The following is an 11,592-nucleotide window of genomic DNA, read 5'->3' on the forward strand; positions in this document are numbered from 1 at the left end:
AAACAATTGAATTGAGCTACAAGTGACAAAATTACATCCGTTATTTATTTGACGTTGTGTATTTTGGCAATTAATATACCTGCAGTCATAAAGTATTTATCCAGAAGTTCCTCAGTTTTTCAGAGGGATCCTGTATTGAGATATTTTTGCCTCTACCTTTTGACTTCCGATCATGGGAGGAATTTGGAGTAGGCAGAGAAAAGCTGCACATATGAGATGACATTCGAAGGTCTGTGTAGATCTGTTCCCAAGTCTTGCCTGCTGTGCCGCTATAATCCTGACTGCCTCACCGCCCGGTGGATTTGGAAGTCTCCAAACACCGTGACATCTGCCAGCCCCTGCCACCAATACGCTCGTTCACGGCCGTGCGCGCTCCAGACGCCCCCCTGCTGCGCGTCGCAAACAACAACAGCAGCCCTTCGTCATTGCGTGGCACCGTCTCTGACCCGCTTGTTCCGCAGCACGCGCACGTGTCCAGCGCTGAGGTCATCGGGCTGCTGGGTGGCCACTTCCACCCCGACCAGCAACAGCTGGAGGTGAGGAGCCGAGACGGGAGATCGTGAAACAGAATTTGCACGGCGCGAGTGTCACAGGATTACCGTGGCAACAGAAGGCAGGGCATCGGTAGCCATTGTACTGTACTTGTACGCTCCACCCACCTTCACCAAGCGGTTCCGTTTCTCAGGCCCCCCCCCCACCCCGCATCTTCACCAACTTCACCAACCCGCACTGACCAGCGTGGTGAAGTATGGTCAAATAACTACCCACGACCTGCACTTTAAGCGGAGGCCCTCATCCGGCAGTGGATTTAATAAGGACTGTTCATGCACACAAGACAGCTCAGTGGCTGACAGTATGAAAACCTTTCCCTTGCGAGGCTACTGAACCAGCAGGTGTGTTGTGCTGTCGCAGCAAGCGTGCATGCGTGTTTATTTCATGTGTGTGCGTTTACGCATGATCAATGCAGCGTACTTGTGTGTGGTGCATGTGTGCGACCACAGTCGGTGTATGTGCTGTATGAAAATGATGTTCCCCTGCGTGTGACTACATCGGTGTCTTGCGTTTGTGAGCAATCGCAAGAGTTTGTGTGCGTGTGTGTTTGAGGAGGGCGGTGGCGTAATAATTAGCACGCTGTGCTACGAACCCGACGACCTGAGTTCAATTGCAGCTCATGTCAAACACCAATGGCGATAATCGGACACGGTCCAGGGCCTCGCCTAGGTCGACTCGGCCTTAAATGAGTACCTGGTGTGATGTATAAACATCACCACTCGACAGACAAAGTTTGTCAAGCATGGTGTTGACCACCCACCCTCTCACTTGGCTGTGCCGGCCTTCATCGGTGCCATTTGCTAACAGCACTTGCCCCCAAAGGTCTTGTCAAAACCTCCGCGGGGATCTTTGCCTTTGTGCATGCACGACTCCGCGGTGTGAAGGTGTGCGCGGCGGAGCCGTGCGATGGTGTCAGCACAGGGCTGCAGTGCGAGATGGACGCGGTGGCGCAGACGCGGGCGAGCGAGGCGCTGCGTGCGCGGGGACGAGCGGTGCTGGGCTGGTACCACTCCCACCCGGCCTTCCCGCCCAGCCCTTCGCTGCGCGACATCGACACGCAGGCCAAGTACCAGGTACGGCGGCGCTACCCGGCCTCGCCGAGCGCGAGCAGACGGGCGCCCCCGGTGCTTTTATCACGAGACGTGAACACGGGTTTCGGTGGCTTTGCTTGTTAACCTCTTCCCATTGCGCTGTCCATTGCTGTGCTTCGTCGTACGTTATTGAAAGTGGTGACATATAGTTAGTCGTTTTGCTTCTATGGGCAAAAATAGTACCTGCTATGACACATTGGATCAGAGAAAATTGCGTAACGATTGCCCCAGTTGTAACCGCATCGCAAATTGGCCGCTTTGCCACCCTACTGGACACATGTGTAAAGGATGCCGAGATGCAATCGCTATTCGGAAATGAATAAATATACACTCACCGAGTCCGAACGGCTCCCGAGTTTGAATAGCGTGCTCGACTGTCGTTGGCGAGGAGCTATTGCAGGGTGGGGAGTTCACGTAGCGGGCACCCAATCGGATTTGAAGGTGGTGAGCCATTAAAATCGGATTGGTCATCAAGGAAAAACTAAAAGGAAATGACAAGTCGGTTGAAACACCGTTATTGGGGGAAATTAATGGGATTGGTGGAGAGTCATGAAAAGGGTGGGGAAGAGAATACAAGTAGGGTGCGGAGTGGGTTCATGGTGCCTGAACGAGTTAATCCCCTGGTATGTGACGCGCTGTGCGAAAGACGTAAGAAAGACGACGTTCAAGACTCATCGTGCTTGGAACTCCTTTACACAAATAACAATCGACCGGTTGTGTGTTCTCCTTCGCCCATACGTCCGCGTGTGCCAAACGCACACGCATGCACACACACACACACACGTGTCCCCGTGCCTGCGTTTGTGGTACGTTCACTCGTGTCGTCGTTGCTGCTGTGGGATCGTACCTTCTCTCTGCAGGGCTACTTTGCGCAGGGTGGAGCTCAGTTTGTGGGGATGATTATCAGCCCGTACGACCCGGGCCACCCCTCTCCGCACTCCCAGCTCATGTGCCTCACTGTGACTCACGACGTCAGCCTCGAAGGCCACCGTAAGACACTATTAAACTAGTAATAATAATCATCATTGGGTATTAATATATACAGACCTTTGTCAATCCTTCGATTGCCTCCTAATCCAAGCCCGGATCAATTTCAAGATCACCCTCGCCATCGTTAAGATCCTCTGCGGACTTGCCACTCTTTTATCTCACTTTACTCCCCTACATGCACTCTCCTACCTATGCACTCTGCTAACTCTCTCCCTCTGACCTCACTCTAATCCCCTCTGCAGTCCGGCAACTCAGGCTTTTTTATCAAAACCTAGTCAACTTTCGATCATTGGGAGGTCACTCATTCTCTCTCTGCTTCCCGTGTTTTGAGTTTGTGCTGCTGACGACTCCCTGATCCTGTTCATGGCCAGGCGACTGTGCTCGTCTATTTACAGCCCCGAGCCAGCGGTGAAACATCCATTCATATGCCAAGTGGTGGTGGCGGCATCTGTGGAACAGCCACCCTCGTGTGCAAGACACTCTGCATTTGAAGATTCATAATTAAAGCTGCATTGACAAAGACAACATTCAATTTTCCATGTCTCCTTGCCCATGTCAACCGCTTAATCTTAAGCCTTTTAACGAGCCCTGCATGGCATTGCCAGTGACGAGTATGCAGGTGGTGTTACTGGACGGCACCACCGGCACATGGGCAGGAGGGCCCCAGGAGCCAGGCTACGAATAGGAGGGAAATTGGACAGTTTGGGGGGGGGGGGGGGGGGGGCGGGCAGTCTCCAGTTAATTCCTCGCACCAAGGCTCATGCCAACCCAACCTACGCCACTGTCGTCCGTGTACTAAAGGCCGAAGCGCGTTTTTGCGACTTGGGTTACGTGGCCTGTGCCGTGTGCCCTCCGTGCACGCGGGGTTTGATACGGCACACAGCCATGTTTGTAAATAAACCATAGTCCCCCGAGTCCTCGCGACGGATGGTTGGAAAGACATTTTCATTAATTTGCCGTGTTATACGTGGTTCTCTCAATGCATGCCAGTAATTACAGCAGAACATTTTTACCATTTTAAATTGTGGCGGGGTGTGTGGGATGAAGTGGTCTGATGAAAGTTATTGACACCAAAGCACCAAATTTATGTTAGTGGTCACGATTGACATTGCACAACTTCAGGCGCTCGGATACATTTGGATGAAATGAATCGATTCCGTGTGTGTATACGGCTCTCTTTCTACCCATCTGTCCTGCAATTCAAAGCATTGACATTTTACTTGAAATGAATATTAATAGTGTACGACTTTATTGCAGTATATTTACATGAGAACAGTAAATGTGCACGCATTCATGAATATTAGATTCTTAAGCTCATGATCCGAGCATCAAATCGATGTTCCCCCCCCCCCCCCCCCCCCCGCGGCAGGTTTGCCATTTAGGCTGCAGACAGAGAAGACGGCTTTCGTGTACGATCCGCTCGACGTGCTCACCAAGGCTAGGGCCATCGCGGAGAAATACTCGACGCTACACAGGTACTGAACATAATAGAGGAAGACCAAACATACCGGCGTGCCTAAAGGGGATAACTTTTTGACTTGGTCCATATAGATCAGAAACGTTGACACTGATGGGGAAAATAATTGAATGGAAGTTGCAAAATACACAGTTGCCGAGAGAGAGAGGCACACTTGAAAGTTAGAAGTTAAAAAATGTAAACCTATTGACTGAAAAGTAACAGTGGGCTTGGGCAGGACATGTCACCAGAAGGGGGTGATGGCCGGTGGTGGAGACGAATGACAGAGTGGCAGTCAAAGGAGAGAGCATGCCCAAGAGTACGTCCGCCGAGTAGATGGAGCGATGAAATCAGCTCGTGTGCAGGTGTGAGATGGATTGTTACGTCGCAAGATGGCGATGGCGTGGGCAGGCTTTCATCAAGCACAGTAGGTTGATTGTGACTATAACGATGAAATTCGTCGTTACGACATTCTGATGATGTCACTGACATCACTACCATCCGGATTCATGCGTCAATGCCATATTGGGGGACCCTGATGAGTACTTAAGGTCTTTTTTCAATTACAAAACATCAAACTCATGACAGACAGCCAGAACAACACACAGTTTAGGTATATATCGACAAGATAAGAGCTCTTTGTTTTTCTTTGCGTATGCCTTAAAATAAACAGTGCTGGAGAACATTGGTTCAGAAAGCCCATTGGCTGATTGACCTACATTTTACTTTTTAGTGATGAAACAGTCCCTTATCTCCTCATCAAGATAACACAATCTCTTACAATTAGCAGTGCTGGTGGTTCACCCTGTAACTATGCCACCTCATGGTGATGCTGCATTACTTGCAGACCGTCGCCATATTATGGTTTGTGTACTTTTCTGACCATCCCTACCAAAATGCTGACACAACTTCGGAAACCCGCGGGGTTCAGCGCTTCACTTAGAGAACCACACAACTGCGTCAGCATCCGTGAATCTTCACAACACCCAAGTAATTTTTTTGTCCACCCGTGTCCGAATAAAATGTGGCGGCACGGGCATGTGGTTCGAGTTAAGAGTACAAAGCGACCGCTATAGCCGATGCAAACGACGACATTTATTTGCTATTCCACGCGTCTGTTTATTTACACGGCGGGTGGATGGGTCGTGGGCTGACTAGAATTCAACCGTGCCTCGCAGCAGTATCTGCTGTGGATGGGTTTCTGGATGAGACGGTGGAGGCATGGCCAGATTAAGTTTGATAGGGAGCCTGGGCTGGTATACTTTTGGGGGTGGGTGCCCTCTTTGTATCGTCGTCATCAGCAGCAGCACCCACGGATCAATCCACTGCAGGATGAAGGTCTCACCAAGCCACTACCACCCCTCATGAATCTTGGGATGAAAAATGTATCTGGCGCCTGCACCTGAACTGTTTTCATCGCCCCATCTCCACGGTGGATGTCCATTCGGACGCATTCCCTCGTGTATATTACATTCTTTATCGTTTTACCACCACAAATGTCCGGTGTAAAAAAACTCCAGTTCTATAGTCGTGATTTAAAGTTATAGTTTTTAGATGTGATATGCAAAACGTAAAGCTAACCTCTAAGTAAGAACTATTAAACATTGGCATAAGTGGTACTAATACACTTAGTGATAGTGACTTTAATGACAAAATCACACACATCATTTACAATTCAATGCAGTGTGCTGGGCCACAACCCCCTAAAATGCCTCTGCGTTAACCCGGCCTTGGGTGCGTGTGGGTGCGCACGTGCTCTGCAAGTGCTGATCGTAGACGTTTCGCACCGCCCCCACACGTTTCTCCACCAGTTTTTTCACTAACGTTGTTGGTAATCGTGTCCCTTTTTTTCCACCCCCCCCCCCGCCCCTCTCCGTTACCGCCAGCGGGGTTCCGATGCTTCACCCGTGCCGGGGCTGCGTGGAGCTCACCTACCTGCAGAAGGTGACGTCCACACCTTGCGGCGCTAGCTCCCCGTGCCTCGCCGCACACGGCGCAGCAAATTGTCAGGGATTGTTGCTTAGTCGTCTCCGTGTGAGCGACACGCACCACTGGGTGATTGAGAGCGTTACACAACGCAGGCGACCCAGTTTGCCGTTGTTCGAGAAAGGTTTTTTCTGCTCGATTGCAGTGTTTGTGTAAAAAACAAACACAGCTACTTTCACAGAAAGAGATGCATGGCCAAAGCAAAAAAAAAATTCCAAAAGGGATTTAAGAAACTAAAGAAGCACTATTCTGAAAAAAGCACTTTACCAGTAAATTGTCAAAATGTTTCTCAACTAGGATGGGAATGGGGGGTGAACAGCCTTTGTGTTTCGACACAGCGGTGTTTACACGGGATGTGCTAAAAATACTCGTGCGTAGGGTTTTTGCCGTTGTGGAGTTTAGCTCTCCGACGTATTTTCAGGCGATATCACATGTTGTTTGGAATGTCTGACGTTTCCATCTGCATCCCGGGAGCTTCTAAATTCAATTATTAATTCAGTGGTTGAACTTACACTCCCAGAACATGGAACTCGCAACACCTGGAGCCAAATGTCGCATGTCATTCCGAACAACACATAGCAACCTGAAAAAACATCAGAGTGTGATAAAAAAAAGGAATGCTTAAAAACCGAAGCAGGACATTAGCAAATAGTAAAGTCAGCGATTAAACAGTGCCTCGGGCTTAATAGTGGGACACGTGTGTGTGTGTGCGCGCGCATATGCCGGGCTGCACAGATGCTCGTCAGCCTGCGGCACTGGCTAGAGGTGGATTCTGAAGAAGACGCAGCTGTGGGAGATGGAGCGGAAGACTCTGGAGAAGTCGTCGCCGAGGTGGAAAGGATCTTCACGGCGGTGTACGTGGCGGCGGCTTCCGAGACACTGTCGCACGCTCCTGCGCTGTAGCGGAGGAGAAGCGATTTGACGATTGAAATCAATCGTTACACTCGCGATATTGCGCATTGAATCATCCGCATGAAGATCGATTATTTACAGTTTATGCTCTAGCTGTGCGCCATTTAGTCACTGCACAAACATGTGCAGCTGAGATAGAAATGAACAATACAAGTGATTTGGACAAGACCGGAAATAATATTTATCGCAACTCAAATCGTGACATTTCATTTAACTGCCGAGGGAGGAGCAATTGTTACAATGTTTTGTTGCAATACAATGTATTTTATACTTTTTTTTATATTTACAACCCCTTCATTTTTTTTACTGAAATAACGGTGTCCTGTCCGTGTGTGCTAGCAGGCGCAGTCATTAAACGAGTGACACTGCAATATGGAGGTGTTTAAAGTTTGTAAATAATTTATTGTGTGCATAAGCATTGTGGCACAGTTCACGTAAGCAAGAACCCGAATGAGTGTTGTTGATGTTTACCTAATAAAACAAAGCAATGCATTACAAGCTATGCATGAATTCAATCGTAATTAAAATCCGGTGTGGAATGTAAATGTCTATACAGCAGCTGCAACAAAATGATGTACAAGAGATGAACTTGATTTACAAGGATCTTACCACATGAGCATATTATTCCATATAATCTATAAAGACATTATTGAAACTTTACATCCAAGCCAAGTATAAATCTTCATTCCATTACACGTCACACATGGTGAAGCTAAAGCAACGTTGGGGCTTTTACTGTGGCCTTAAGTCATGTTAACCCAGCGGTTCTTAACCCCCCCTACCCTGCTTTCCCCCCCAAGGGTGCAAACGTTTTTCATGGGGGGGGCGCAGAGGCTGAATCATGGATACGCGTGCGGGGAACGTCATTGCGGCATCATACACGACATGAAATGTGTTTGGTTTACACCGTGTTGATTAGAGACGTGATCTCTCTTGTCATGTGACCTGAGCAACCTTGTATTTTTGAGTAGGGGCACAGGTACATTTCCTGTCAACCCAAACGATTTACCCGTATTCTTGTAAGGGAAATTGAGTTTTTAGATCCATATGGCATACAACGTTTTAATCCTGGCAAAACATGTTTTTGTCTATTTGTGTTCCTGCCTTGTGATGGGACTTTATAGGATGAACGTTGAGATTTATAAGGGCACGTGGTGACCAATTAGGTCTGAATTGGTCTGTAATAAGGTGGGCACTCAGGGGTTCATAGGTATGCAGGTAATATTAGTTTTGATTAGGGGGTCGCCACACCACAATGCTTTTAACGTGTTAATGCGTCGCAGTAGTTTTTGTGAATGCTGTGGTGAGTTTTCACATGAAAATCTGTTGGTACGATGGTTAGAGTCGGAGGTAGTGAAGTAACTTTTTGTTATTTTCTTTTAACCTATCTACGTGACTTTACCGAAAGACCCAAGAATGAGTAACTTTTTATTTCAAGGAAAGCATTTGGCACGTGATGTCAAAAGGTGAAGTCTTGCTGGAAGCTGCTGTACGCCATAGTCCTTGTCTGCATAGTTTACACGCTGATTCCAATGCAGACATATCTCTGACCAATATGCTCGTGTCTGAAGAATTCGTGTCTCCATAGCCTGTGCACTGGTACGTGCATTGGCTTTGCACTGTTTGCCTTTTGACGTTCTCTGGTCTATGGTTGCGACTAAGCCCGAAAGAAGGCTGTCTGGTGTAAGCCAATCAGTTTAAAAAACAATGCATATGTTAGAGTATGTTTGTTTGCATGTTCACCACAAGTATGTGTGGTTAATGCAGATATGATTCCTTGCAAAAGGTTTCTATATGGCGTTTAAACATTCCTATTTTTTCATACTTTATACTGGCAAAAAAGGTCCCATTTTGCATCTCTCGTATCTACACTTCTAGGCTACGTGTCTCAATTGTGTAAATGCTGGTATCGCACGAAGACAACACGAGCTTTTATCGATGGTCATTAGCAATGCATTGTGAGAAACCTAGTTAATCAGTCCATTGGTTCTGAACCTATTTGCTATGGCGTAGCCCCATCAGCAGTCAAGACCACTGGTCCCTTCCTGCGAGAAACAGATCCACTGGGGTGGAACCATCCAGCACCATTCCTCTGCAAGTTTGACTCCCCAGTTTAGGGCTGGGTGACAGTGTCCAAGACATTTTCTTTGGCGGGGGGGGGGGGGGGGTAGGCACCTGTCTAGACATTGTGGGTAGATTGCATTGTGCTGGTGGTGATGACGATGAGACCGGTGTGCGTGGCTTCCTGCTAGTCGCTCAGGGGAGGTTCTGCTGCAGGTCGGCCACTTCTGCCCTCCACATGGCCCTGTGGGACGGGTTGCTCGTCAGCCCCGTCACCTTGGTGGCCTTGATGATAATGTCCGGGCCACAGGAGACGATTGCGCCGTACACCAGCACGTACTCGCCTGGCAGGAGCATTCAAAGCCACGTGCCACGCAAGAGACAACGACGCCATACAGAATCAGAACATTGATTTACACTGGAGGAATCCGATGAGCGATGAAGCTCTTTTTCACAGATGCCCAGTAAAATAATGGTACACATCAAGGTTTCAGAATACGTGGTCCACAACAGTGATAATTATAATTCAACGCTATTCAGCAATGATTTCAAGTAGTATAAGAACCCCTTTTGTATCACTTTTCTATTTGTAACAGAGTAATTGGTGAATTGTCAAACGACATTCCAGGTCTGTAGTAAGGGTCGTATACAAGTTTACTTTGTTTAACAATTTGATGTAGTCTCGTGACATTTCCACGACCTTAAAAAGGTCTAGAACTGCGACAACTATCGACTTTTCCAGGTTAATTTTCTCATTTCTCGGCTTTAACCACGTGGCTTTAACCCAGCCGAGTCAACATCACCATGAGCCACCACTCGCCTGGAGCCAGGCAAGAACTGCCCCTGGGCACGGCGTCCAACCCACGCACTGTGAACTCCCCGGTGCCGTCAGAGATCCTGGCCGAGCCACCGTGGCTCTCCCCCACGGACACGACGTCTCCCTGCATCCACACGTAGGACGCCCGCAAGGGCGAGCAGCCGGGCCTGGGTTCGAACCCGGTCTGTGTTGCTCCACGGCCCCGGGTCACGGCGCACGTGTGGGGGGGCTTCTCGTCGTCGTCGTCGGGCCGGGCACCGGGGCAGGCGGAGAGCTGCACGGCGAGGACTTTAAGCGGCACGGCGATGACTGGCGCTGACATTCCCTCTTGCTTCTCTCTGTCTCTCTCCACTGATGGATTTCCTACAGCTTGGACGTAGGGATGGAGGGATGGATGGGAGTGTGTGGATTGGTGTAGTGAATGAACTACTGCAGGCGGGCACATGGAGTGAAATGAATGGAAGTGAAGGCGTGGATGAAATCGAAGTGGCTTTAAATGAAGATAGTGACGGCAGGCGAATGAAGACAATGACGGCGGGCGAATGAAGACAGTGACAACAGGCGAATGAATGAAGGCAGCTGAAGGAATAATCAGCTGCACTGTGGGCCACACCAATGCAATAACGAATTGCCCCTCGACTAAAAGAACGAGTTATAAGCTGAGTGCAGCCTCGGGAGAAACAGCGAAGGCAACTGAACGAATATAAAGCCGCTCAGGGAACAATCTCGGCACATTTAATCGTAGAGAAGGAAAGCGACGAGAAGTTATTGATGGCGTAAGGGTCTAATAGGAGGCGGTCGTTGTGGCAGACTTGGGCCCCGCGTCTTCCTTGGGGGCTTCACGTTTCGATGTTTCTACGAGCGGCAGAGTTTGCAGATCTCTTGAAACGTCGCAAGTTCGCGTCTCGCATTGCCCCACGCGAGTTTGAAGCTTTAATCAGCGAGAGAACGAGCGAGCCAGAGACGTTAACGCGGGGGTGGGTGGGGGAGCGCGCAAATGACGTCATAGTTTGTTAAGCGAGTTGCGTGACGTCATTTGGCGCGCGAATTTGAAGAGAGCGAGAGACGTTACCGTGGTGGGGGAGCGCGTAAATGACGTCATAGTTTGTTAAGCGAGTTGCGTGACGCCGGGTGACGTCATTTGGCGCGCGAGTTTGAAGCTTTAATCAACGAGCGAGAGACGTGAACGTGGTGGGGGAGCGCGCAAATGACGTCATAGTTTGTTAAGCGAGTTGCGTGACGCCAGGTGACGTCATTTGGCGCGCGAGTTTTTAAAAAAGATGTTAAGTCGATGGGAATGTGTGGATTTCTTTTGCTGTCGCAACTTAAAAAAAAATACTGTTGTAAAATAAAAGCTGTTAACTGACGCTTGCTTCAAATCGCTTTAAACTATTGTCATTGTAGTGCGTATTTAATGTGGCGCTGCACTGATGTTGTAGGAGAAAACACTTATTAAAACGTCTAATTAAATAGAACGTGTTGTCTATATTTATTTAAATTTGCGCATTTTTATGTGACGTCACATTTCTCAACCCCCCCCCTAGGTGCGTGACGTCATTTATGGACGGCCCCTTACCTGGTAAATAAAATAGTTTAGTTTGATGTCATATCCAGCCCAACTTGCCTTCACACCACCCGTCTGCTCTCATCACTCTGGCAGAACATCTGCAACTGTTACAGATAAGAATGCATCTCACGTGTACCGGCTTGTGCACCACGATGCCATT

The 11,592-nt window shown here is 48.7% G+C and overlaps 2 protein-coding genes across 5 annotated transcripts in view; one reads left to right on the forward strand and one right to left on the reverse strand.

Annotated features, from left to right (window-relative positions):
* The window catches only part of MYSM1 (Myb like, SWIRM and MPN domains 1), a 29,558-nt gene extending 22,021 nt beyond the window's left edge, over window positions 1-7,537 (forward strand). For 3 of the 4 annotated variants that reach the window (XM_061567814.1, XM_061567815.1, XM_061567816.1), the window contains 6 exons: window positions 462-536; window positions 1,437-1,625; window positions 2,504-2,633; window positions 4,003-4,108; window positions 5,976-6,033; window positions 6,811-7,537. In XM_061567814.1, the coding sequence (XP_061423798.1) occupies window positions 462-536; window positions 1,437-1,625; window positions 2,504-2,633; window positions 4,003-4,108; window positions 5,976-6,033; window positions 6,811-6,978 (726 nt within the window). In that variant the 3' untranslated portion in view covers window positions 6,979-7,537. The remainder of the gene's footprint in view (window positions 1-461; window positions 537-1,436; window positions 1,626-2,503; window positions 2,634-4,002; window positions 4,109-5,975; window positions 6,034-6,810) is intronic. The other variant, XM_061567818.1, reaches the window with a different exon arrangement.
* Window positions 7,538-9,142: 1,605 nt separating this feature from the next.
* Window positions 9,143-10,822, reverse strand: RMI2 (RecQ mediated genome instability 2). Its single transcript, XM_061567819.1, has 2 exons — window positions 9,869-10,822; window positions 9,143-9,392 (listed from the first exon to the last, which is right to left on the reverse strand). The coding sequence occupies exons 1-2, from the start codon at window positions 10,308-10,310 to the stop codon at window positions 9,244-9,246; spliced, it is 591 nt and encodes a 196-aa protein (XP_061423803.1). The 5' UTR covers window positions 10,311-10,822; the 3' UTR covers window positions 9,143-9,243.
* Window positions 10,823-11,592: the final 770 nt, after the last annotated feature.

Source organism: Lethenteron reissneri, chromosome 39 (genome assembly GCF_015708825.2).
Source record: "Lethenteron reissneri isolate LAM-NWPU_2019-01 chromosome 39, ASM1570882v1, whole genome shotgun sequence".
Classification (NCBI taxonomy): Eukaryota; Metazoa; Chordata; class Hyperoartia; order Petromyzontiformes; family Petromyzontidae; genus Lethenteron; species Lethenteron reissneri.